Source organism: Pipistrellus hanaki (assembly GCF_964339955.1).
Source record: "Pipistrellus hanaki genome assembly, chromosome: 15".
Classification (NCBI taxonomy): domain Eukaryota; kingdom Metazoa; phylum Chordata; class Mammalia; order Chiroptera; family Vespertilionidae; genus Pipistrellus; species Pipistrellus hanaki.
Window position 1 is genome coordinate 13,809,381 of NC_140517.1, and position 26,517 is coordinate 13,835,897.

The window sequence follows — 26,517 nt, forward strand, 5'->3', positions numbered from 1 at the left end:
GGATCGGGGGAGACGACGGCGGATGAGTCCGGGTCCCGTGGATTCGGTTGATTTTTTTTTTTTTTTCTTTTTGTCTTTTGTATCCGCTTGAGAGTCTGAGGGTCAATATTTATTTTCCCCCACTTCGAGAATCCCCGGAGCTCTGTGTGCCTTAGGGGGAAGTCGTGGGCACCGAAAGGATGGCCCCACCCCAGTTCCGTAGGCCAGGATTGAAATGGAAGCGTTCCCTCCCTCCTTCCCGCGTCTTTGGCTTCTGGTCAGCCTTCCTTCCCGTTCCCATTCTCTCTTTTCTCCGTCTCTGTCTCAGTTTGAAAAAAAATCACCACAATTATCCAAAAACTTTTGGATCCCATTAAATATTTATGGAAACTTACAGGAAGCCGTAGCTGGGGTTTTTAAATAGGAACGGTCATCTCCGACAGAGAGGAGCGGGACTCAGATAACCAAAGGCTGGCCCTGTGCCACCCAGAGAGGGTTCTACAAATCCCCACCCCACCCCGACTCCCCGCCCCCGTGCGTTCCCGTGGGCCTCAGGGAAGGAGGCCTGTTCCTTTCCTTCCTTATTCTGCATGTGTTTCTAGTGATCAGTATCCTTAGACATTAAATGGCCCCGGGACTCACTAAGGACTGGCGTGATAGATGACAATGAATCAATCCTAAAACTGTCCACCAGAGAAAGCTGAGTTTTAGCATCGGTGAGATCCTGGTTGGTGGAGCCTTGGTCTCCGGGAAGAACAGCCCGGGTCTCACTGGCCTCACGGATCGAGCATGGGACCCAAGGCTAGCACTTGGTGCCGGAAACCACGACCCGTTATGTACAAAGAATCACAACCACTTTCGGGGAGAGCTTCTTACAGCAAGAAAACGTAGGAATCCGTTTCCCGAGGAGAGGTTGGGCCACTCCTGCCCTGCCCCTGTGGCCGGGCCGGCTGGGCCTGGTCTCCACCCCCTGACCTGTCACCGCTCGGGACCAGCGGCGATGGCCCGAATGAGGCCGCTTCCCCTTCCCGGCACTGGGATACGTTGTTCTTGGCAACAGAATGTCAGCCAGTACCTTTATTCTGGCACGGTTTAGGTCGGCGCCAGGGGCCAAGCCTCACCAGTAGGAACGTCTTTATTTGCTTGGTGTTTTCGTGCTAATTGCTGCTGATGAGTTACATTTCATAACAGTTCATTTGTTTTCCCCCCCGCTACGCATTCAAATTTGAGACCTTGCCGGTTTGATCTCGCTTTTCTGTTCTGGAACATTGACCTGTTGATCCTTTTATTACCAAGTGGTTTGAAGAAGTCTCCCTGGCTGGTTAATCATGGATGCGGAGGGAGAAGCTGTCTTATTCGTCCCCAGAGTAAACCTTCGGAGTACACATCAAGGGATGGCATCGGTGCTCTAAGGCTTTTATTTTATTCATTTTATTTTATTTTTTTAAGCCCGTGGGAATTGGGGTTTTCTAGTCTGGAGATTTAAAATCTTGAGGAGGCAGATCTTGGAGTAAATCAAATATAATGTAGGTAGAATGAAGACACAGAAAATGGATGGGTTCATACTGAGCCGAATTGAGATCTTTTTAATTACCTTGAAAACCAGTAATTCTGACCTAGGCTTAAATGGAGAGGCAGAGAAATAGTTTGCTTTTACACCAAGCGTCTGAATCCCTGGGGGCATTCTTACATTGTGGGCATATGGCAGATGCCAAAGGAATAGAAGAACAAATCTCTATGCTCTGGACATACATTGATGATCTGTATTTTATTTATTTATTTTTTTAAAAAATATATTTTTTATTGATGTTAGAGAGGAAGGAAGAGGGAGGTAGAAGCATCAACGATGAGGGAGAATCACTGATCAGCCGCCTCCTGCAGGCCCCCCCACTGGGGACCGAGCCTGCAATCCAGGCCTGTGCCCTTGACTGGAATCGAACCCAGGGCCCTTCAGTCTGCAGGCCGATGCTCTATCCACTGAGCCAAACCTGCTAGGGCTGTATTTTATATTTCTTAAAGAGAATAGAACTCGTCTTTTAAGGACCTAAGCCAGGGCAGCCAAGAAGGGCCCCTGGATTTCCAGAGGCTCTGACGGTCAGCTGAGGTGCGTCTTTGCCGCCTCCTGTGTCTGCCTTTGGGCCACAGCGGCTGTCAAGATCGACAAGAGCCACAGACGCTTTGTGCTGACACCTGAGTGGGTTGCAGGTACCACGGGACATGCCTAGAGGACTTATAATTTAAGTTCTGGGACCTCAGTAGACGGGGACATAATATAGGCAAACGAGAAGAGCCGTGCCTTTTGATTCTCTCTGTAGCTCTGCCGACGTTTCTGCAGGCCATTTGAGGGATGGCCGTCGGTTATTGGACATTCCTGGGCTCGGCAGGGGGGAATTGTGTTTGGCGAACCCCGCCCCTGCTTGCAAAGTTGTTCTCACACTTCCTTTGCCAGAACCTTCTCTCTGGTGACTCCAAACATGCTGACCTGGGATGTTGGCTCTCTAGGGGCCTCAGAGGAAAGGGTCGGCACTGAGGGTCTGTGCTGGCTGGACGTGCCGCCGTTTGTAGATCAGATGTAGAACCGAGGCCATCTCGCTGTCCTTCCAAACACCCCCTTCCACTCTGACGTCGAGCCACAGCCCGGGGAAGCCGGGAGCTCATGGCGGGTCCCCCGTGCTTCCCGGGTAGCCAGCCAGCCGGTGTCCTGCATGGGCTTTACGGGTTCTCTGCTGCTGCCTGGAGTCTAGAAGGTACCTTTTCCCACCGTGTGCCTCCGGCGACGTGCTGCTGGGCAGGCTCTGTGCCCGGATGTCAATCTCCACGTTGAAGTCAGGTGAATGCGGGCAGAGGGTGCCGTTTCTTTCCGAGACCATCTGTCCAGCGTGGCTCAGAAGTCAGCGCTGCTGAGTCCTCACTTCCTGGGGCTCTCCTAACCCCCCTGAGTTAGGGCAGCTTATACTTTCCGGGGCCTGACTTAGTTCCTGCCGGCGCCGTGGATTGTCGGATTCTAAGCCCTGGGCTCGTTTCTCCAAGGTCCCGTGCTCCGGCCCCCCTCCTCTCATGGCTTCTCTGCTTCTTTCTGTCTTGGATTTGCAAGAACTGGGAGTGGGAACAGGGACCTGGTACTCTTCTCTGTGTTCAAGGACTTTTCATTTCCACGCAAGCGTCCAGCACGCGGCAGTCGAATTTCTCTTCAGAGCGATGATGATGACGAGCGGAGGTTACCTTTCAGGAGGGGACCAGGTTTGCTGCTTCAGGTGGCTGGCATCAGAAACAAATGTGTGCTCGCTGCTGGCCTCCCTCTCTGGGTAGTTTCCGCTTCCGCTGCACACCGCGCACACCGCGTGGATGCCGCTTGGTCTCGGTCCCTGGCAGGGGGCAGAGCTTTTAGGTTTTTTTCTCCTCCTCCTTTTCTCTCTCGTCCTAAAAAGAATGTCTTTGCGGTGGCTCCTCTCCCCGGGGGCGATGGCCGGAGAGGAGACCAGCAGAAAGCTCCCGGGCAGGCTTCTGTGGCCGCTAGACCGTCCCCAGCTTCAGACACAGCCGGCTGCTCCGCGGAGCCCGCCCTGATCTTCTCGCCACAGGTGCCCTGCGTAGCGTAAATCCAAAAAGCCATTTAAGAGTATATGGAACGTCTTTTCTCTGATTAAACCACTAACTTGGATTCTAATCCGTCATTAAAAGAAAAATAACCTCGGCCCAGCCACATGTAAAAGGTCAGATTTAAATATCAGTTGGGCCGAAACCGGTTTGGCTCAGTGGTAGAGCGTTGGTCTGCGGACTGAAAGGTCCCAGGTTCGATTCCGGTCAAGGGCATGTACATTGGTTGCGGGCACATCCCCGGTAGGGGGTGTGCAAGAGGCAGCTGGTCGATGTTTCTCTCTCATTGACGTTTCTAGCTCTCTATCTCTCTCTCTTCCTCTCTGTAAAAATCAATAAAATATATATATTAAATATCACTTAGGAGGAGGCAGGGGCAGACCCAGCTCGGGTGTGCACGTGTGCAGGGCAGAGGCGGAAAACGGGAGCCCGGTGCTCGGCATTCCGCCGGGCTGCAGGTTTCTGCGGAGCGGAGGGAAGGCTGCCCTCTGACAGGAGTAAGAGTGTGCCCTGTGCATGCGCTGCCGGTGAGTGGGAGCCGCTCGCTGGGTTGTGCAGGGCAGTGATGCACCAGAAAAGCACAGGGGAGGGGAGAGCAGAGCTCTCTCAGGCTCTTTATTATGGAGGCGGAGCGGAGGGAGACTGTGAGCTGACGTTGGCATTCCACTGCTGACCCCACATCCACCTTCCGGTTCACTTCCCAGACCTCCTCACCCTTCCCTGGCACAGCGGACGTGCGGGCATCTGTGGAGGGACTTTCTGGAGGCTCAGTGAGGAGGCGACTGGCCCCGATGGGGACACGGCTCAGCCTGTGGGTCTGTCCGAGGCTGACTTACGGCAGAGGAGAATGTGATGTTAGACCTCGGTTACACGCAGCCTGGGGCTCAGAAAGGGAACAGATGGCCCTCCTGGGGCATGTGGGAGGAGCTGGCACCAAGGATGGGCAGGTCGGATATTGATCAGCGGGCTGTGATAAGGAGATCTTCCCGAAATCTCAGATTTAGACCTGCACTGTCCAATACCAGCCACACGTGGCCATCTGGATATAAATGTGTTCAACGTAAGTGAAATCTCAGTTTCTGCGTTGCACCTTAGCCACGTTTCAAGTGTTCCGTGGCTACGTGTGGCCAGTGACGGCCACATTGGACAGTGCGGATACAAACTGCCCCCGAAAGTTCTCCTGGATGGCGCTGCTTTCGATGAGGTCCGATTCGCCACCAGGGCTTGGCGTTGTAGATTGCAGCTGTAGCTCACTTCCAGCTTTGCAGGTTCTGAAGTTTCAGATTCTATTATGTCCAGGGAATGATGCTTATATCTGTCTTTTCCCGGATCTAAGCGAGGGGCTAAGTTGAAATATTCAAAAGTTTATGGTTCCTGCCTCTTTCTAGGTGTTCTTCTCCAAAGGAACACACACACACACACAAACATCAAGCTTTTCACAAATTTTGGAAAGATCTGAATGCATAAAGGTGATTTGTGTGTGTGTGTGTGTGTGTGTGTGTGTGTGGTTTTCCATGTTAGTAGCACCTTGCAACACTTGAAATGTGATAGTGTCTCTCCTCGGGCCCGGGGGGAGGGGAGCGGAGGGCGGGGAGGTGCCCGGGTTCGGCTGCAGCTGGGAGCCCGGCCGCTGACTGTCCTCTTTCCTCTCCTTCCCCTGCAGTGGGCGGTGAGATCCCCCTCGACATGCGGCTCGGGGGCGGGCAGCTGGTGTCGGAGGAGCTGATGAACCTGGGCGAGAGCTTCATCCAGACCAACGACCCGTCGCTGAAGCTCTTCCAGTGCGCCGTGTGCAACAAGTTCACCACGGACAACCTGGACCTGCTGGGGCTGCACATGAACGTGGAGCGCAGCCTCCCCGAGGACGAGTGGAAGGCCGTGCTGGGGGACTCGTACCAGTGCAAGCTCTGCCGCTACAACACGCAGCTCAAGGCCAACTTCCAGCTGCACTGCAAGACGGACAAGCACGTGCAGAAGTACCAGCTGGTGGCCCACATCAAGGAGGGCGGCAAGGCCAACGAGTGGCGGCTCAAGTGCGTGGCCATCGGCAACCCCGTGCACCTCAAGTGCAACGCCTGCGACTACTACACCAACAGCCCGGAGAAGCTGCGGCTGCACACGGTCAACTCCAGGCACGAGGCCAGCCTGAAGCTGTACAAGGTAAGGCCCGGGCAGAGCCTCGGGGAGCCGCCGGTCGGCTCCCAGGGGGACGGTGAGGGTCGGTGGCCCTGTGTTGGAGGGGCGCCCACATCCGCTCCCTCACGCAGCTGCAGTGGGCGGCAGGCGGCAGCTGGCGCAGGAAGGTCCTCTCCGCGGGGTGCCCCGTTTTAGAGGGGCACCTTTGTTTGCGTGGGGGCCCAGTACTGTCATATTGTTCCCCTTGCCCTTCGACTGTCTCTAGGGTTCCCTCCTTCCTCACAGTTACCTGTGCACCTGTGTTCCCCTCTCCCCTGCGAGCTCTCGCTCCCCTTGTCCATCCCATCTCATCGCTCCCTTGAAGGACAAGTCTCTCCCGGGCGTTCTTGGGGTGCTTTGTGCATTCGTTCATCCGTTGGTTCACTCAGCAGATACACGCCTACTGTACACCAGGCGCTGTTCTGGGTACGTGCCCGCATCCACGCACAAAGCAGACAGAAATCCCTTCCCTCCTCCGGGACACGGGTGCTGCGCACAGTGAGGAAGTTAGGCAGTGAGTAGGCTAGACAGCGGGACATGCTGCCGGGGAAGCAGGGGTCAGGCAGCGGGGCCCCCCCCTGTTCTTTCCTCAGTCTTCCTAATCCTGTGCCCCCCTTTTTCTTCGTGTATTTTTATTCTCTTTTCCGGGCTTCTCCCATCTTCCTCCTCTTGTTCTGTCTGTCCTCTCCTCCCTCCCTTCCTCCCTCCCTTCCTTCCTTCCTTTCTCCTTCTCCTTCAACCCCCTCCCCGACCTCTCCCGGCTCTCTCTCCGCCCACCCCTGTAGACTAAGGAGGAGCTGGTGCTCAGATACTGTAAATAGTCCTCTCACTCGCACGGCAGAATTGCTCCAGACGCTTCTATTGATTTTCACTGGACTTAAAGCCTCACCTTTTTCTCTAATCATCCCGTAATGGCTTTAGTATGAACAGTCAGGTACAAATCGCCATAAATCTGCCCGGCCTCCCGCCGCACGCCACCCACGCCCTCACTCCCTCTGCCCCTCTCCTCCCTGCGCTGTCAGTCTCTCCTCTTCCCTCTCACGCCTCTGGCTCTCAGTCTTTGGGCCGAGGAGGGTTGACCTCCTGCTGACCCTGAGCTGCCGCCACCATCCCCTGGCTACCCAGGGCGGGTTTTCAGTAGAGACTCCGATGGGGAAGGCCCCCAACCCTCCCCTCCACGGTCTCCGCGCCATTGCTGACTGGAGCGCGTCTTACAGTTGCTCGTTGGGAGGCGGGCGGGAGGCATGTGTTAGCATTGGATGAGAACCCATTTCAGGGAAAGGAGGAGGAAGCAGGAATGAGGCAGTGGGAATAGAATGTTCTGGAAGTGACAGCTGACTCCGGCATTGAAGGGGCTCAGCTGGTGCCGCGGGGAAGGCCTGGCCACCAGGGAGCCAGCCCCCCTCCCTGGTCCTACGTGACCAGGAACCTCACTGGGTGGCTCGGTGCGGTGCCACCTTGGAAATCAAAGGCTCTTTTGTGGCGAGCTGAAATTGGAGGGCTCGCTGGCCCCACAGGGTGGTGCCGATGCGGTCAAGAGAGCTGATGGAAAAACCGGTGGAAAAAAGTTTCCGAAGGACCCCGCCGAGCAGAATCAGTCCCCGGGACTCGGGGTGGCGTGGACGGCTGCGGGCCACTTTGATGGAGGCCGTTTAGAGGTGGCAGGCAGCCAGTCTCCTCCATCCGAGGAAAAAATTGCTCTTCAAATCACACAATGCCCCTAAAGGAGAGGTACATAAACCGTGCATTTGGCTGGCGCTCCCTGGGTGTGACCTGCCCCCACACTCAGGGCAGAATTCCCCGCGTCATCAGTCCGGTGCCCTTCGTCCTTGGGTACCGAGGGTCCCTCGCTTGCAGGGCTCTGCGGTGGGTGCGGGGCCCTTTCCCGCCCACTTGGGGCTGACACAGGGAGAGGCCTGTCCTCACCTGGCCTTCCCGTCCTGCGGTGTGACTGGGACAAACTTCTCCTGCCGCCCAGGGGCCCCCTCTCCCAGGGTCTCCGGACTGCAGGGCCGCGGGGTGGGGACTGGAGGTGGTTTGAGAGCGAGTTTTTCTCTCGGCCCTGGTGTGGCCTGTAGTAAATGGAGATTGATTGCATGTTATTTTTCCTCTTGCTAATGTAATCCATTAGCCCAGCACATGCATAATCAGTTTAGTGCACAGTTAACTGGATGTAATCGAGTTCTTTACTGTCTGCTAGAGAAACAGCTCCAGATGCTCCTGAGCGGGGAGGGCACCCCGCTTCTCGCACAGCCCCTCCCGGCTCACCCCTTCCCGGTCCCACCCCACCCCACCCCACCCCGCTCGCCTGGCAAATTATTCATCGTCGGTCAGGGAGACTCCCTGGCCTGCTTTCTGCTGCACCCACTCAAGTGGCCATGATGGATGGGACTTCCGGACAGGCCCCCCACCCTCTCTCTCAGCTGAGGCTTTTATTCCCTCCGCTTCCCCTTTCCCGTCGGAGGGAGGAGAGAGCCACGGTCCCCGGGGATGCCAGCGGAGGCGTGGCTCTCCCGTGTGCCCTTTGACCTCCCTCCGGCCCAGAGCCGCTCCTCCCGGTGTCAGAACCGCAGGCACACAGGTTGCTGTTCCGAGGCCGAACTGCCTGGGACGCGTGAGAGAATTTCTAATCCGGACACGAGAGAGAGGGACGGACTGATCTGCAAAAACACCGCCCCAACAAAACAGAGACCGCCCCCACAACCCAGTGATATTCTCTCTGTTGCCTGCCATTGTCTAGTTTTGATGATTGTGTGCGAGTTTTTAAGTGGAGGTTAACCTTCCAAGTGTCCTCCCTCCCTGCCTCCTGGGAGTGGAAGGGCGTGGGGCCGGGAGTGTAGGGGCCCAGACATCGGACGGACCATGTTGCCTTTTCTCTGGACTGCGAGGTGGTTGCTTTTGCGGAGAGCTCGCGGTTGGACGCCTGGCTTGACAGCCCAGCCCCTGGTGGTCACCTGCCTGGATCCTCACACCTGCCATCCTGGGGCATCGCGATGGATCAAAACAGCAGGCCGGCCGGCAGCCCCCCGCCAGCTCTCGGTTGGTTTCTCTCCCCAGGACTCAGCTGAGCCCGCCGGGAAGGGTGCTCTGGAAGAGGGGCTGGTCTCTCAGTGGGGCTGCAGGTCCAGAGCACGAAGCATGCACCTTTCTGCTGCTTCGCCGTGTGCCTGTGGGGACCTCACCCTCCCGGCCAGAGAGATGTGGGTGCCCTCACTTCCCTGAAACAGGGGAGCGGCAGATACAGCAGCCCCTCCACCCTTGTATTCCCTGACGATTCTCCTCCCAAGACCCCCCAGTGGTTGCCTGAATACACGACGTTCTTTCCTATACATGCATACCTGGAATGCAGTTTAAGTTATAACTTAGGCATAGCAAGAGGGAAACAACTAATAATGAAGGAGAACGACGAAAACGATATGCCGTAATAAGAGATGGACACGGCGCTAGGTAAAGTAAGGGTTACTGGAACTGTGATACCAAAATGGCTGAACTGGTGGCCAAGCCCAAGTGACTAACGGGTGGGGAGCATATACAGCAAGGACATGCAGGACAAAGGGGTGATTCCCACCCCAGATGGGCTGGAGGAGACGATGTGGGACTTCATCACCCGACTCAGTGCGGCGTGTGCAATGCGGAACTTACGGATTACTTCTGGAATTGTTCATTTAATAATTTCGGACTGCGGTGGGCTGTGGGAAACTGATACGTGGATAAGGGGGGGGGGGGGCGCCACGCGGTCAGACATCTGCCCCTTGCTCCATGCCAGCCGAGATCCCGAGTCCAGGGTGCGGCTCCGGGGCCGGCGTGAGCTCTCCGGGCTCATCTGGCCGTGGCTGCTGCGCGGCGTCCCTGGCGAGCCGTCTGAAACCGGCCGCGCTCCCCTCTGTGGGAGGAGGGTGCAGAAAGTCAGGTGGCGATCAGCGCACACCTGCCAACGATTAGAATCTGGTTTCCACTTTGATGTTTTTCCTCACCTGAGAGTCATTGGGATGGAAATCCATCAACTCGAGCAGATAGATTAAGACCCCCACCAGAATCTATTACTCAAAACAGTTCCCAGCTGAGGTTCCTTTGATTGGGCCAAGCCCGAAGGTTTCATATTAATCTTAAATTAGACACAAAGACGGTTGTCTACCACGGAGCTGGGTCTGGGCCCCATGTGGGCTGCCTTGGGGCCGGCGAGGCACACAGACGGTGAGAGGCCAGCCCCGACTTGGCTTCAACGTAGGCGTTTGGCACAGACCGACGGAAAAACACACCCGGATTCTCCCAGGGAGCGGACTTTCACTTCAGCCACCCCGTTGGCATTACGCAGGGCCTGGGAAGGTGGGAAGGACCCCTTGGTCAGACTGTGCGTTGCTCTAGAAACCCGTTCTTTCCCCGACGGGTTCACGCCCCAAGCAGGGCTGTGACCTCACTATGGGGTGCGTGGACACGTTGCAGCAGAATACAGAAGTCAGATATTGGGTGTGCCATCTACATTCCTCTTGCTCCTTTCGGGGTGCAGGGAGGCAGGGGTGGGGGTCTTGGGAAGACAGCTGCATGGTTCCTGCCCAGAGGTGGTGACTGGTGGCCTTTGTTCGGTTAGGAAAGGCGAGCGTGTAAGGCCTCCGCGAGCCTCCCGCCCTCCTGGTCCCTCCGCCCTGGCGTGGCCGCGTGTTTGAAGCGCTGGCAGGAGCCTCATCTGGTTCACATCGCCATTCTGGAACCAGTTTCCTCAATCCCTGTTTTCTCATTAGAATGTCTTTTTTTTTTTAATTTTTATTTTAAGTGCCTACTTCTGCCTTCTTCTCCCCGTACCTCGGTGCCTTCCACCAACAATGAAAGGTGGGCCATGTTTCCGGGTGGCTGATTTAGGAGGTGTGAAAGGCCAGCGGTTTGGGTCAATTTCAGCACGTTCAGCCTCCGTGCCCTCCGTCGTCTCCTGGAGCAGCTGTGGGTCTGAAGTTCATTCCCCCCCCCTGCTTACCGGCTGGCCTCGCAGAGGGGGACCCCCCCTGGGTTGCTGTCCCCTCTGTCTGCTGGCATAGCCTTGGCTGGCCTGGTGCTGCCCACTCGCTGGCCCCCCATCCCCTGCCGACCAGTCATTCCACTATTCATTCGATTTGCGTATTAGGCTTTTATTATATAGGACAAGATCCTCTTGGCTTGTTCTTTTCATATAACTTTTAATCTGAACATCATTTCAGGGCAGTACATATAGATCTAGTTCACTTTTTGTGTGTGGTTACATAGTATTCCATTCATTCACTGTCCTGAAAACTTAGCAGAAATCCTCTTTCCTCCGCTGCAGGTTCACCAAACACCGTCAAGTCTTCCGTTCAGAAGTTTCTTTAAATGTATAGCATTTTAGAAAAATGAAGCTGATCCCATTAAAAAATACGAAACAAATAGTAAGAGGCAAACTAGTCTCACTGATGTGCAGAGGCTATTGCTAGAGCTGTGCTGTGGGGACCAAGTGGACACCCACACCTCTCCCCCTGGGCCGCTCCGGGGAGCGGGCCCGCCGGCGTCCGGTGCAGAGGCCGTAGCCACTCTGCTTTTTCCTGGCTCTTCAGAAAGAAGGTGACCACCCCTCCCGCCCTCCCCATGAGGTGAGGCTCGGACCCGCACGCCGGGCCCAGCACCATGCTCTTTTCCGGTTTCCTTCCTCTGGAGCAGCTGTTCCAGCCGGGGGCTCTGGAGATGAGGGTCGGTGGATGTCCTTCCGTGTGGCTATCGGCCGTTTGTGTTTCTGTGGCGGCTCCGCTGCTGCTCGTGGCCGTGGCCCTTCACTTTTCTCGGTCTGCCCCTTTTCCGAGGGCTCTTGGTTCAGTGCGGCCACCCGTCCCCATTGTGCTGCGGCGCCCCCCAGTCTCCGTGCGTCTGTCACTCAGCTCGTGGCGCGTTTTAGCATACAGACACGTTTCACTTGTGTGGCGTCCCATCTGTTATGCTTCTAACTTTTTCTCAGGGAAGCTTTTTTTTTTTTTTTTTTCTTTTTCTTTTTTTTTTCTTTTCTTGCTAAATTATAAAATAATAAAAGTCACAGCTAACACGTAGGCAGTGTTTCTTACAAGCCAGATCCTGTTATCCCGGCTTCCCATGTATTAACTTGGTTTCATCTTCTGGTACTATGCTTGTATTCACCTGGGGAAACTGAGGCATGCGCTAGTGAGTGTTGTTGGAGTCAGGGCTCACACCTAGGCCGATGGGCGTTACTGGATCCATATCTTCCTCAGCGTCACCCGCTGCCCCAGTGGGAGGAATGGCCCTTGTGGGGGCGGCCAAGGGCCCCTGTTTTGAGGATTGTGTGACTTAGAGCTGCATTCTTTTTCCCATTGGACGGTCGACTGTCCAATCATTCCTTCAAGCCATCCCCTCTCGCTGACGTGAAAAGCCATGTTGATGGTTCCCGGCTCTCTGGATCTGGCAGGGCCTCCGTGGACAGTCCACGCACACAGCGCTGTTTGCCGGAAGCACCCGGAGCAGGAAGAGGGAACAGAGACACAGTCCTCCTTTCCAGGCGTGTGAAGTCTCGGGCACGGAGTTTCCTCCTCTCACCTGGCCCTGCTCCTCTCCAGCATGCTCCCCAGGGTGGGATTTCTTGGGTTAATTCCCTTCCTCCAATGCACTGGGACGAAGGCGGCTCTAGGAGAGATGGGTTGGGAAAGGGACCGAGTTTCTTATTGCCCCTTAATGGAAACTGTGGGTCTCATTTCTCCCCTCTCTCTCTCTCTCTCTCTCTCTCTCTCTGGCCAGGGAACAAATACTAAACGTCCTAAACGTTCCCTTTTCTGAAGTTCTTACTTGGAGAGTGTGAGATCAGGTGACTGCGTATTCTCAGTGTGAGCGGTGTGCGGGGCTGGGGGGTGGATGCCGAAGAAGCTGTTTCAGGGCCCCCGGCCCGGCCGAGGAGCAAGGAGGTCTGATTTCAGAAATTCTAAGACCTGCCGCTTTGTGCAAGTCCTTGAAAGCCTCCCCAACTCCAAATGCGCACGCTAAAAGCCCTAGATCAGGGGTCTTCAAACTACGGCCCGCGGGCCACATGCGGCCCGCAGAGGAGTCTGATCCGGCCCGCCGAGGAGTCTGATCCGGCCCGCCAGGTTTTTTGGGCAGTGAGCGCAGCCGAGGTGTTACAGTAGGAATTAGTAGTTCATATAGTCCGGCCCTCCAGCTCTCTGAGGGACCGTGATCTGGCCCCCACTTTAAAAAGTTTGAGGACCCCTGCCCTAGATCTTGTGATGACAGGAAAATTGCAAACTGTCAGTCGCCTGCAGCCCAGCCCCACGCAGAGGATAAGCCACACGGTGGAATTCCTCGCACGGATGCCACCTGCCGTCTCAGGGGTGGGCCGAGACCCTCGGCCGAGTTTCACCGCCATCATGCCCTCGCCCCCACATCCCAGAGAGACTCCGTGTGTCCCAGTAAGCTGGCAGCGACAGGCTGCCATATAGCGGGGCCAGGGCGGGAAGCCCGTGTTCAGCCCTTCCGGTGTGCCCAGGACTCAGACCGAAAGGACGTGATAGGAAAGGGCATGTTTGATGAGATGGAGTCCCAACAGGTGTTTCTGGTGTTTTGTTTAGAAAGGGAAACTGTGAGGGAATAATGAAGCAGAAAGGTTGTCAGGAAAAGGCAGACTTCTTACATAATTACATAACACACCTGAACCATGTTCTTGATTCTGTTTTCAACAACTTGAAAGTATAAACACTATTGAAGGACAGGGTGGGAAAAGCGGTTGCTATGAAACCATTTTGGTGGTTTTATACTTTGACATTCAATAATGTCAGGTTCCCAGCACTTTTTTTTTTTTTTTTTAAACGATCAGGATATGGGACAAAAGTTAAAGACAGCCCGGCTGGCATGGCTCAGTGGTTGAGTGTGGACCCATGCACCAGCAGGTCACAGTGTGATTTCCGGTCAGGCCACGTGCCCAGATTGCAGGCTCCCAATAGGGGGCGTGCAGGAGGAGGCAGCCAATCAATGATTCTCTCTCACCATGGATGTTTCTATCTCTCTCCCTCTTCCTTCCTCTCTGAAATCAATAATAATAAAATTAAAAAAATACCTTAAAGAATCGTTAAGGACAGAAAGCCTATTGCTCACAGAAACGCCGGAGGTCATTAAGACCAGTGGCCGCGGGCGGTGGTCCCCAAGGCACTGAAACACCCAGTGGAGGCCCCCGGGTCAAGGTCAGCAAATCCAGCAAATAAAAACACGGAATCCCCAACTAATGTCAACTTCAGATCAACGGATTGTTTTTCGCTCTAAGAATGTACCCTAAAAATGTCATCACAGTGTCTTCTGATCTGAAATCCGTATTTAACCAGGATTCTCTCCTCGGACCTGGCATGACCCACCCCTGGTCGGGAGGAAAGTCTCTCTCCCGCGTCCCGCCAGCCGCCTCCAGAGACAGCTTCCGAGTTGGCAAAACCTTTTTTTTTTTTTTTTCCCAGTGGCTCCCAACAAAAGAGGAAAATTGCAAACGCCTCCAATGATGATTTCCAATTTTTGTTATTTATAGAAAACTGTCAGATCAGATTTTCACATTTTCTGCATTAAATAAAGTGCTTTTCCCCGTAATGAAATCTGAAATTTTCTCCAGAGCTATTTGTTAAAATTTGCTTTCCAGTAATTTTTCCCCCCGTTAGTTCCTTTGATTGAAGTGCCTTCCAGCCACACGGTTCAGGAGAGCCTACCCCCTGGTCGCCCGATGTGTCCGCGGTCACCGGCTCCCGGGCCCCGCCTGTGGCTGCTGCTCACGTGCAGGTGACAGAAGGTCACAGCACTCGGGCGCTGGCTGCTGTGCAGGGCAGACCCCCCCCCCCCCGGTGCCCACCCTGTACAGGACGCTAGTAGGATCGCCGAGAGGAGGTTTGAATCGGACTGATCATCAGGAATGATCGGGGAGCTTCTCTGGGGCCTGCGTCCTCGTCCTGTAAACGGCAAACCTAGCGAGAAGGTCAGCCGTGTGTGTGTGTGCTGAGAGTGTTTGATTTGTAACCTGTTAATTAGCAGGGCGGGCTCCCAAGCCCCAGCTGGGGGGCCCCCCCAAAGCACATCCATGCTCTTAGGTCAACAACCGTAACCGCCTTGCCAGGCCGGCCCCGGGGGGTGGGTCTGTGGAAGGAGCTCTCCCATCCGCAGGCCGGCCTGTGGCGTCGCTCCCCCTCGCGGCTCTTTCTGGTGACGGGCCGGTTCCTGAGGGCGGCTGGGCCTTTGTCGCCACTTTTGGGCTGAGGCCTGGGCTTCCTGAGTGACCTGTTACCCGAGGCCGTCCATTGCTTTCCCTTCTCTTGGATCAGCCGGTCTGTGGTGGGCCGCACCCCTGCACCTGCCCCCTCTCCTGCTCTCCTGCGCCTGGTTCGGACCCTAGCTCTTAGGAGGTTGTTCCCCGGCCTGGTCCTTGGGACACACAATCCCGGGAGGGGAAGGGACTTCTCCCCCGGGGCTGGCACAGTTCTCCAGGCGCTGACTTTTATGCAGACGTGGACTGACGCATCCGTGTTGTGTTATTTGAATAGCTGGTCTCCCCCGGCTCGCCTCCAGCGCAGAGTCCCCGAGCCGAGGTGGATCCAGAATAATCGCCCCACTTCGTGGTGCTTCACGTTTCCGTTTTCCCCTCCTGCCACCCCCTCTCTCGTTTTCGAAAACCATGACAGATGGAGGAGCTCGGAGGTGGGGGGGGGGGGGGCACTCCCAGCCGGCCCAGGCAGCCGGGCCAGGAGGCGTGGTCCCGGGCTGCGCTCTCCTCCTCCTTCTCAGACGTGAGTCAGCGGGCGGCCCGCAGCCAGCTGTGCTGTGGACTCGCCGTGGGAGCCATTTGGCTGCAGGCGCCTGCTTGGGTGTGTGTCTGTTCGCTTTCTGGCCCTCGGACCATTTGTACCCTTTTCCTTTTGCTCAGACGGGGCTCCCAGTCCTGCTGGCCACAGCGGCCAGCGTGGGAAGAGCAGTTCCTCCGGGGACACGCATTCCGTGCTTTGTGCGTCCAGCACCGACTCCGGAGCGCGTTCTCCATCTCTGTTCTCTCACGGCCGCGCCCGCCTCTGAGCCTTCAGTGCATGAGTTCATGGAAGGTCCAGACTCGGGCATCTGCCGGTCTGTCCTGAGCTGGCAGGTTCTCCGCTCAAGCTTCTGGGGACGGTTTTCCTTTCTGATGCTCTCGGTCCCAGAGGACCCCCCCCCCCCAACGTCCCCGGATGCTGCTCCTGCACTTTGACCGTCTCCCCCAAACACGGCCACGTGCCTCCCTCCTCTGCCCGGCCCGGCCTCCTTTCCTCTCGGAGCCTGGCGTTGGGATGCAGTCTTACCTGGGGAAGTCTCAGACAGCGGGCGGCAGAGCCCAGCTCCGCCGGGGAGCCTAATTACACAGCTAATTAATCCAACAGATGTCATTGCTGGTGCTCATTTCTCCGTCATTTGGAGGCACGCATCCCACATTGCGGAGATGGGCTTTGGGCCTATTGCAGAACGTCTTTTCTTTTTTTTTGTCGGACTTTAAAGACTAGCATGTTTCCTGGCCGTCTTCTCGTATGCTAGCCAGACACGGCTGGTTTTCCAGAAAGGTCTCTCCCGCTCCGGCAGCCGCAGACGGCATCGCCGTCCTGGGTGCTGGTCACACCACCTGCGCCGAGCCGGTCTCTGTGTGTCGTGCGTTCCTTTGCTGCTTCAACCGGTTTGTGAGTCTCTTCAGAACACGGGCCGCCCTGACCTCAGAGGGAGGGATCGCTCCGGAGTTCAGCGCCGGACGGGTGGACGCCAGCACGGGGTCCCCGGCTCTTCCCTTCTTCGCCTTCTCTTTCCCCGAGGCCAGCGTGTTTGTGGTGGGAGGCGCGGAAGGGTGTTGGAAAGGTGCTGCCATCTTGATAGAAGAGGGTGAAAACATAGAGCCTGTGTGACTTGGTTAGTGAAATGGAACAACTCCTGGGTGGGGCAGAGAAGGATCCCGGGAGGTGGGGGAGGTGTGTAGGGAAGCAGGGGGCGGGGAGGAGGGCTGGGAATGGAGCAGGCAGGAGGGCAGGCGCTGTTGTCTGCAAGTGGGCGATGGGTTATTGCTCGTGGCCCTAGAGCCTGTGCTCAAGGAAGTGGACTGGTTCCTGGGGGGGGGGGGGGGACTTGCGGGGGGGAGGGGGGGGGCTCATGCACCTGCCAGAGGCCACACAGACTGACTTCTCTCTACTAACAACTTCCCTCAGTCATGCCAATCATGTGAGTGAACTCAAGATGTTCCATCCTCGTTAATCACTGGATCCAGAAACCACACGTTTCACCACGGACGTGATGGGTCCCCAGTGGCCCCCGAGCCACCAAATCCATTGGCCGTGTTCTAACCCCACGCGATCTCTCACAGCGTTTGCCACCTGTCCCCACCCCCCTCCCCTGCCTCCTCCCTTGGCTTCTGTGACACCATCTCCCAGCCCCTCCAGGCGGTCCCTGGTCCTCCTCCTCGGTCTTCTCGCTGGCTTCTCCTCTGTTATGTAATAGTCAGAGTTGGACTCCCCCCCGGGCTTGGCCCAGGCCCCCTCTTTCTGTTTAACTTTCCCTAAGAGCCTAATTCAATCCAGTGGTTTGAAACATCTGCCTTCCGCTGACACTCCAATCTGCATCTCCAGCCGTTACCAGACACTTCCATTCAAATGTGTGGTGATGGATTCCTCAGACTTGACTTGGTCTGGAGAGAAGGCTTGGTGACTGTTACCCCCACACACACACACCCCACCCCCTCTCTCCTCTGGGCTCCTGCCTCCGGTCAGGGCCACCTCTGGTCTGCCATTTGCAGAAAGACGGGGAGTTGTTTGTAAGCCGTTCTTTCTCTCACTCACCTATTCCAAAGATACGCTCCCAGCACCCGCCCCGTTGTCTCTCACTGTGCAAACTCCCTCCGCGCTCCTGCTCCCGCCCCTTACGACGCACCCTCCGGACGGTGATTCTGTGTGGAGGTCAGAGCCAACCACGACTCTCCACCCCCGTGTAAGATAAAAGCCGAGTTCTCTCCTGTGGCCGACAAACCTCCCTGTGATCTGGACTCCACCCACCCCGCCAGCCTCATCTTGTAACACCCTCCCCTTTGCCCTCCACACTTCACCCCACTGCCCCGCTTCCTGTTCCCGCGACACGCCGGGCACGCCCCTGCCTCGGGGCTTCTGCACTTGCTGTCCCACCGCCTGGCATGCACTTCCCCGGCCTGGACCATCACCTCTCCTGAGGTGCCTGGTCCTCAGGCTCCCCCTGACCGCCCGCGCTCAGGTAGCAACGGCATCACTTCACCCGAGTTGACTTCTCTGTGTTGACAGTTATCTCTCTTTCTGGTTTGTTGTTTGTTTATTTGTCTCACAAAAAGATCAGGGGCCTCAGTTGTCTTTTTAACGGCTGCATCCCTGGTGTTTAGAACAGTGTCCGACACCAGCCCAATAAATATTTATTGAATGACAAAAGCAGAATGTGATTTTCCTCCTGCCGTAGGATCTGTTGCAGCAGCTCTGTCTGCACCCTTTCGTGATTTAGAGTCCCAGTTCATGTATTCAAGCAAAATGGGCATCCCGTGTGGACCAGCGCATCCCAGAGCTGTTCACAGCCATGTCTTCTTCCATCGGTTTTGTGCAGCGCTTGTTCCTGCATTGACCCACGGAGAAATAGTCCCGGTACACTTGTGAGCTTGTGTCCAAGTACTTTGAAAATTCCCACATGCAGCCCAGCCTGGGCTCTGATCCCAAAATTCTGCTGACCCAGATCACAACACATTGTACTCCACAGTCCTGGAGACGGATGATGCTGGAGACAAATGAATGGCGCTTTTCCCCGTTCCCTTAGCGCTGAGATCCGTATTAGAGTGGCCCTCCCCTGCTCCGTTCTAGGATCCTTCATAGCAGTATCGGCTGCTCCTCATCCAGCGATGCGTCCTTCCCAGGGCCTTGCAGACACTTAGAGTGCCAGTGGGATTTGATATCCAAACATGGATCTTAAAATACAGAAATACAAATATCGGGTTCAGCCCTGAAAAGCCTGCTCCTTCTGTTTGCTCTCCAACTCCCCGTCCGCGTCTAAATGATGCTAATTAGTCCCAGATCTGGTTGTTCCCGGGAAGACCGTGTTCCTGATGGCAAGACACAGCCGCAGGAAGAGAGGAACTCCGGGTCCTGCCTCCTCTCCTCCTGCCCGCGTTCAAGCCGCTTCTCCCTCTGCACCTGCTCTGTGCAGGGTAATGTGCTAACCAGAGGGCCGTGGCCCTTTACCTTCGAAAACTTTGTTGACTGTGATCCAAAAAAAGAGATACATTTTACATGGGTGAATCAGCACATATAGATAGGTATTCTGCATATATAAGTTTTATTGAATAATTTTTGTCCTTACTGCTTGGCTACATTCGGATGTTTTCTATTTCATCCTTTCTGTTGTCTTACACAGAAATGCTGGCGGTGTGCTCAAGGCATTGGCTTCATATTCCACAATGCAGTGACCCTCAGGAAGATTTAAAAAAAATAAAATAAAAATGTGTGCCCCGCCTAACCCTCACTTCCCATCTTGCTTGCTGTGGGGTCCTTAGGCGCAGCCCCAGGTTGAGAACCGCAGCCTTCATGGGTCACTCTACCTGCAGTTTGACAAGCATTGCCAGGGAGGATTCGGGAGGGGAGGTGATCGTTCAGGAAGAGCTGTCAGATCTGTACACAGAGCTATCCAAGTTTGGAGGGAGAGAGAAGTCACCTCCAGGTGGTCAGATCATAAGAGGCCTCTTGGATAAGGTGACCAGACATCCCACTTTTGGCGGGACAGTCCCGATTTTTAACAATTTGTCCCGCATCCTGCAGCGTTTTGGTTTTTTTTGTTTGTTTGTTTGTTTTTAAATCCCGATTTTTGGAAAGATTCTTTCAAATCTTTTGGACTTTTTTAAAACGCCGCGGGAGGTGGGACAAGTTGTTGAAATTCGGGGCTGTCCCGCCAAAAGCGGGACGTCTGATCACTGTAGGTCTCGGAAGAGAGAGGGAGGCTGAAGTCTGGGCAGGCTCTGAAGACGGAGGGGCCGCACAGGTGGGCCTTCTGGACAGAGGACAAAGGCAAATTTGTTTATTCTGCTTTGCTGAACCCCAGGCCAGCAAATAATTCTAAACGGGTTCTGGTAATTAGAACTTCCTTTCATGCGTTGTGGATTAGTGTCACTTTTCAAAGAGAATCAGTTCTGAGCTAAATATTTCATCCTAAGGGACACCCTGGGCCTTTTTGGTGTTTCGTTAATACGGAGGTCTGCTCGAATGAGCTGTTACAATAATCTATACATATAAAAGCCCAGCGACTGGCAAGGCAGGACGACCAGAACCACCAGGATGACTATGGCTGTGCAACCTTGGCATTTCAGGACCACACTCCAACCCAGCGGTCGGCAAACTCATTAGTCTACACAGAGCCAAATATCAACAGTACGATGATTGAAATTTCTTTGGAGAGCCAATTTTTTTTAAAACTTAAACTTTTTCTAACGCCACTTCTTCAAAATAGACTCGCCCAGGCCATGTTATTTTGTGGAAGAGCCACACTCAAGGGGCCAAGGAGCCCCATGTGGCTCGCCAGCTGCAGTTTGCCAACCAGGGTCCTGCAAGTAACGGAGCAAGAAGCGATCTAGTGAGTGCTTCTGAAAATTAAGGAAGGGCTCCAAGTCCAGCTTTATTTTTTTGCTACAAATTGTTCAACCCCTCCTCTGAGAAGTGGCCAAGGTCCTCAGTTGTCAGAGGAATGAACATGAGGTTACTTTTATTAACACCATTTTGTGATACCGTTCTGCATAACCTGGGGGATTTCAGTGTGTGATTCCTTTTTTTAAAGGAAAAAATCCCCACAGGACTTCCCACACACACCAGCACACCGATATTTCCCTCCCGTGTCCAAAGTTAGATGTCGGTGAGAATTTAGTCTTAGAAACTGATTTAGAGTACACAGCACGCTCAGAACCGTATGCCTTACCCCCCCCCCCCCGCCCCTCCTTCATTCCCATGTTTACTCTGAAGAAACAAGAAATTAGAATCCAGAAATGTACAGCGTGGGGGGCAGAGAGAGACTGAGAAGGGGAAGTTGCATTCCTGTTGCACTAGAATGCATTTGGCTTTGGTGTCCCTTTATGTTTCCTATTAGTGTCTGTTTATGTTCCGTAACCTTGGCAGTACCACAGGATACCGTAAAGGGGAGCGGCTTCTGAGCAGAGATGGTCCACCTCCGCCAAAGCTCCCCTTTCTAACGAAAACCGCAGGCCGGGGGCGCGGGTGACTTCACCTGCCTCGGGAGTCTCCCTCCAGGGCTGACATTTCTGTCCCTGACGGTGGCTGTCCCATCCCCATCTCCATTCACTGGAGGGAACACCTGCGGGTCAAGTGTGTAGAAGTGTTTCCATGGCAACTCTTTGTTACCCATTCATTTAAAAGATTTCCAACATTTTTCTTCGGGGAAAACTTTCTTTCTTTCTTTTCTTTTCTTTTCTTTCTTTCTTTTTTTTTTTTTTTAAGATGTGCATTCCTCCTCTTCCCTTATTTGTACACTGGAAGTTAATCTCCTGGACTCTCGAGTTATGGCTGTGTTCTCCCTACTCCACCTCTTTTGAAAGATGCCTTTTTTTTGTTGTTTAATGACATTAAGGCTTCACCTGGCATTTCTGCTCTAAGTCAGTAAGCGGGTGGAGAAGCCTCTCTCCTGCTCCCGGGTTTGAAAGAACAATGTTGTCATCATCTCGAACGTCAGAAACGATGTGCAAAGTGAGGGCCAAGGAGGGGGGGGAAGAAATCTCACAAGTTCATTGCCTCGACGATTAGGTCAGCGTGAGCAGAGCTGGAAGGTGTGCGTGAGCCACGGGGCCGCCCTTGCCCCTCGGCGGGGATGCGAGGCAGCCCAGGTTTCCTGCTTGTGCCAGGAAGTGTGTTTGGAAACAGCTATGACGTGAAATGCAAATCAGTGGCAACAACATGATAAGGCTGCAAATTTGAGCACAAATGAGGAAATGCAAAGGGAAGCTTTGCATAGCAGCACTCCTTTCCCGTGTGGCAGTGATGACTGCTATCAGCCTGACCTAGTCCGGTGTCCAGGATGTGGGACGTTAACAATGTCCCCGGATGATCACTCCTTGGGTGAAGTTTTACATTTTATCACGATCGTATGCGCGTCTTTTGCATTTCTTCCCGCGCCTGGATGTAGGTAATGATTCTGCCGTTTGCGTCATATAATCCTTATCTTGCGTACGTTAGAAATGTACAGACCTTGTCTTTGTTGTCCTCCCCTGCAGGTTTAATGGGTATTTCTACACCTATCGATTCTGAAGTGGCATTTATGTTTGGCAGCGGCAGGCCGAGGCACATGCTAGTTTCATTTGGTTACTGTAGGAACTTGAATGACTATTTGTCTTGTTCAATATTTAAATTTTGAAACGCTCTGGTTATGCCACGTTCAGTGGCATCCCGGTCATTTTGAGGTCTAGGACTTAGGGCTTTTGTTGGCCTAAGATACCGTGATCTTGGAAAACTGTCTGCAAGAGTAGCTGGCACAGAGTTAATATCCTCTTCCCCCACCACCGTGTTTTAAGTAGGTGCACTTTCATTTCTCTATTATCCTCTAATTCCAGTTTGGCAAAGACTTTTATGTGCAGAAGCATCTTCAAAGAGGATGTTTCATCAAACGCCACTCCTTCCCCGGGGGTGGAACAGAAAATGGGCGGGAAGCTCTGAGTGTTTGGCGAGCATGTGTGAAGTGTGTTCTATGTGTGTGTTTATGAAAATAAAGGTTCCTTTTCTCATCTGCTCCCTTCTCCTGCCGGGGCCGGGGCTGGGGCCGGGGCCAGGAGCCCGGAGCCCGGAGCCCGGAGCCCCAGAGCCCGGCGCATCCCCATGACTGCCGTTGGTTCAGCATAATTGATGCGGTCTCATTTCCCACAGCTGATGAGGATTATATCAGCTTGGTTTAACAGTCTCATTTTCTGCTCCCAGTGCACACTTGTTTTAATGTGTTTCGGTTAATGAGGTAGAAGAGAGAACGAGGTGTTACTGTTGATACACAGACAGTGAGCCTGTGCAGCGAGCCCTGCCCCAGCCCACGTGGCCCCGGGTGTCCTCGGGGGGCCAGCCCCCCGAGCACGGCCACCTTTTTGGAGCCCGGCTGAGGCGGAGAACGATTATTATCCATGAGTTCTACCCCGCAGCCTCATGAATGCCATCCCTCTCTTCTTCATGTCACCCTGCACAGATTATAACTTGGCTCTGAGCTTGGGGTGCCGCCCAAGGGCCTTGGCGAACCTGCCGCTCAAAGCTTTTTCAAACCCTGTGTTCCCTTCACCAGGCCTGTATCCCTACAGGGTCCCCTCCCCCAGTCAGGGTCCGTGCACTAGAAGTAACACAAGTGAAACCCGTTTCAGAGGCCCCGGAGGAACCAGACCTGTGTGGGGAACGTTTGTTGGGAGTCTGAACCAGACATAAGGATTTGGACGTGTGGTGCCGGGGTGGAGGGGCGTGGTCAGAACAGCGCCGCCGGCAGGGGCGGCAGGAGAGGTGTGAGGGTCCTTGTATGTGGATGGGGTCTGGGTTGGAGCACGGCTTTGCTCTTGCTTCTTCGGAGAGTTGGGGCCCTCAAGGTGAGAGGCTGTTCATTTGGGTGCAAATACCCACGCCCCCCTTCTTTGAGCTCCTTGGGGAGCAGGCTGCTGGCCCAGGGCAGCCAGGACACCAAGCCTGGGCGGCCCGTTTGCATGTATTCAAATCTCCCAGCTCTGGACGCATGGCAAAGAGAGGGTGTGGCAGAGGCGCAACAGAGGAGACCATTGTGTCAGACACACACACACTCACACACACACACTCACACACTCACACTGGTGGAAGGACCCACTCTGTACCTGCCACCCCTCTCCTCCCGTTTTCCATGGAAGCCCTCTCCTCTCCTCCTCCTCTCCGTCAGCGGAGCGCCCTAAACGGTCAAACCTGTTGCCTGGCCCTGGCGTGGCGCCAGCCCCGGGAGGCGCTGCGCAGGCTGGAGGCCCCCTGCCCCCCCCCCCCCCCCCCCGAGGGCGCCGCGGCCGTGGGCTTCAGCAGGAATTAAACAATCACCGAGTCCCCGTCCTCCCCACCTTCCGTGGATCGGCTCTATAAATTGTCAGCCTGTTGACATTTTAATGCGAATTATGTCATGTGGTATCCCCTTTGATTTCGACATGCCTCAGTTTGTAAATACATGAGCCACTCAAAGGCTTGCGGTTAGTGTACACTCCGGAGGCCTCGGGCTTTTTGGTGGGGAGAGAGAGCGCTGGAGAGCACGGCGCTGGGAGTGTGCCTGGCGCGGCGGGCGCCCTCCCAGGGGCCTCTGCCAGCCCAGCGCCCTGCTCTCCGCCCCCCAGCCCCTCCCGGGCGCGGGGAAGGCCACGCCTGCCGGACCAAGTCACGGGATATTTCATGGGACGTGTCCATGCCCAGCATTTCCCCGAGCAGCTCTGTCTCCTGTTGTCAGGGTGACACTTCCCGCACCAGCACCAGGGGGAAGGGGCTTGCTCTGACCCCATGGAGCGCCCGGGGGCCCGGGAGCCCTGCCTGGAGCCGGTGTTTCCCTCCAAAGGGCTTGACCGCCCCACATCCCAGGGGGAAGTGGCTTCGGGAAGGGTTTTTAAGGAAACGATGGGTGGAGGTTGAGAGGTTTAGGAAGGAAGGAGAAAGGTAAATAGTAAGGATTGTGAGATGGATGGAGGAAAAAGGGAGGGTCATCATTTGTGTGGGAGATGGAGAAGGAGGGGAACCTTGAAGATTCAGAATGTTCAGGCTCTGCAATTCCATGGAGGGGATTTTGAAATAGATTTGGAGACGCCATCTTCCAGTGAGAACCATGGAGAGACCCCGGTGCTTAGACTGGGCTCCACTTACTGTCCTCACACCCCATTTTGTAGCTTCAGAGCCTCCCCCCCCCACCATTTGAGACTCTCCGTCACAATTAACCCTGGAGGAGCTGGCTTCCTGGCCACCCTCTGTGTGAGGGATGTCAGAACCAGCCGTCTTGAGGCTGGGCATGTGGTTCCCGGAGGCGGCTGGCCTGGGTGACATCAGCGACGGGCCCTCAGCCCAGACCAGGAGCAGGGAAGTGGGCTTCTGCTTTGCGGGAGGCATGCGGCCCGCCCTCCGACGACAGCAGCTGCCGGGCCCGCCGCCGTCTGTGTCGTCGGAACGTGGCCGACTCACAGAAACGTAACAGGATCCTCCGTGTCCATGGGTGGTTGGGCCCGGTTTCCCACATGCTGAGTCCCTCCAGCTTCATGTGTGTGAATGATGCCCACATTAAAACAATTAGAGCTACGCACAGTCTGAGCGGAAAGAGGGCACTCCCGTTCCCCTCAATCAGAGAGACACAGCCAGCTCAGGGATGCCTCCGATCAAGTCCACGAGCGCCCAGAAGAGTTATCTGAGGGATGCCTCTCAATCTTCATTCACTTCTTAAAAGTTGTAGTAAAAACACAGACGGACAGTCAGATTGGCAGGAGGAGAGGAGAGAGGCACGTGTTCCTCGGGGGCACTGCTTCATGGGTTTCCATGAAAAGCCATGCCTGGTCCCTCTCCGCCATCGGAAGCTAGGCTGTGAAAGCAGCGAACGTGGAATACAGCGGCAGGATATGGCAATAACCGGGGCCCAGGAGAATGTCCGTCTTTGCTAATTAAAACAAATCCCAGTTGGTGTTTTTTTCCCCGAATTAAAACCAACAGTGACTTCCAAGGAATAGAACGGGCCCCGTGCTTTGTGAAAAGATCAGAAAAAGGTGGTTTGCCACGTGTACCTTGGTCTGCCCGTTACCTGCTTCCTCTCTGTTGTGGGGAACGTGAGTTCGCCGTTGGAGACAGGCTTTTGGAGACAAACCCAGGGCCTTGTCAATAAATGGGCGTGCTTGCCGGAACTTGCTCAGGAGAGGGGCGTGGCAGCCCTCGGCCTCTTTCATCTCATTCATGTCCCCACTGGGTGCCGCCTGTGGCTGGTGCCCACTCCAGCCCTCCCGGAGGTCGGCCAGTCAGTGGAGGAGGAGGCCACAGGCTGACACATGGCTTCTTCCTTAGGCCTGAGAAATAGAAGGGATTCTGGATGGTTGCAGGGTCCAAGGGGAGGGGAAGGAGGAACTTGCTTACACTCCTTTCTTCCTTTTTTCTTCATCTTATTTCTGCAAAAAAAAAAAAAAGGGGGGGGGGTGCAACTGAGGGTGGAATGGCAGGTAATGGAAAGACACAGGAATGTGGTACGTGGATCCAGGTCTCGGCGGCACTTTACCAAATCCCGTTCCTGACCAGCGGCCTGTGAGCCCCGCAGCGGTGCTGTGGTTGGGAGCTGTCAGTCTGACCTACAGCGTGCTCAGCCCCCCGTCACTCAGGGACACTGGCATGAGCTTGTCCTCGTAGAGGTACGGGCCTCGAGTTTCTTTTTTTTTCTTTCTTTTTTAATATATTTTATTGATTTTTTTTTTTTTTTTTTTTTTTTTTTTTTTTTTTTTTTTACAGAGAGGAAGGGAGAGAGAGAGCTAGAAACGTCTATGAGAGAGAAACATCGACCAGCTGCCTCTTGCACACCCCCTACCGGGCATGCGCCCACAACCAAGGTACATGCCTTTGACCGGAATCGAACCTGGGACCTTTCAGTCCGCAGTCCGACGCTCTACCGCTGAGCCAAACCGGTTTTGGCTCGAGTTTCTTTTTATTGAAACGTGTGTGTGTGTGTGTGTGTGTGTGTGTGTGTGTGAATAATGGACAGGCTAAGAGTGCGCAGGACTCACGGTGACCAGGCTGAACCTGGAGCTGCGTTGAT

The 26,517-nt window shown here is 54.9% G+C and overlaps 1 protein-coding gene across 6 annotated transcripts in view; it reads left to right on the forward strand.

Moving 5' to 3' along the window:
- Window positions 1–26,517, forward strand: part of ZFHX3 (zinc finger homeobox 3) — a 239,300-nt gene that overhangs the window by 93,707 nt on the left and 119,076 nt on the right. For all 6 annotated transcript variants that reach the window (XM_084906952.1, XM_084906955.1, XM_084906956.1 and 3 more), the window contains one exon: window positions 5,240–5,736. In XM_084906952.1, the coding sequence (XP_084763078.1) occupies window positions 5,240–5,736 (497 nt within the window). The remainder of the gene's footprint in view (window positions 1–5,239; window positions 5,737–26,517) is intronic.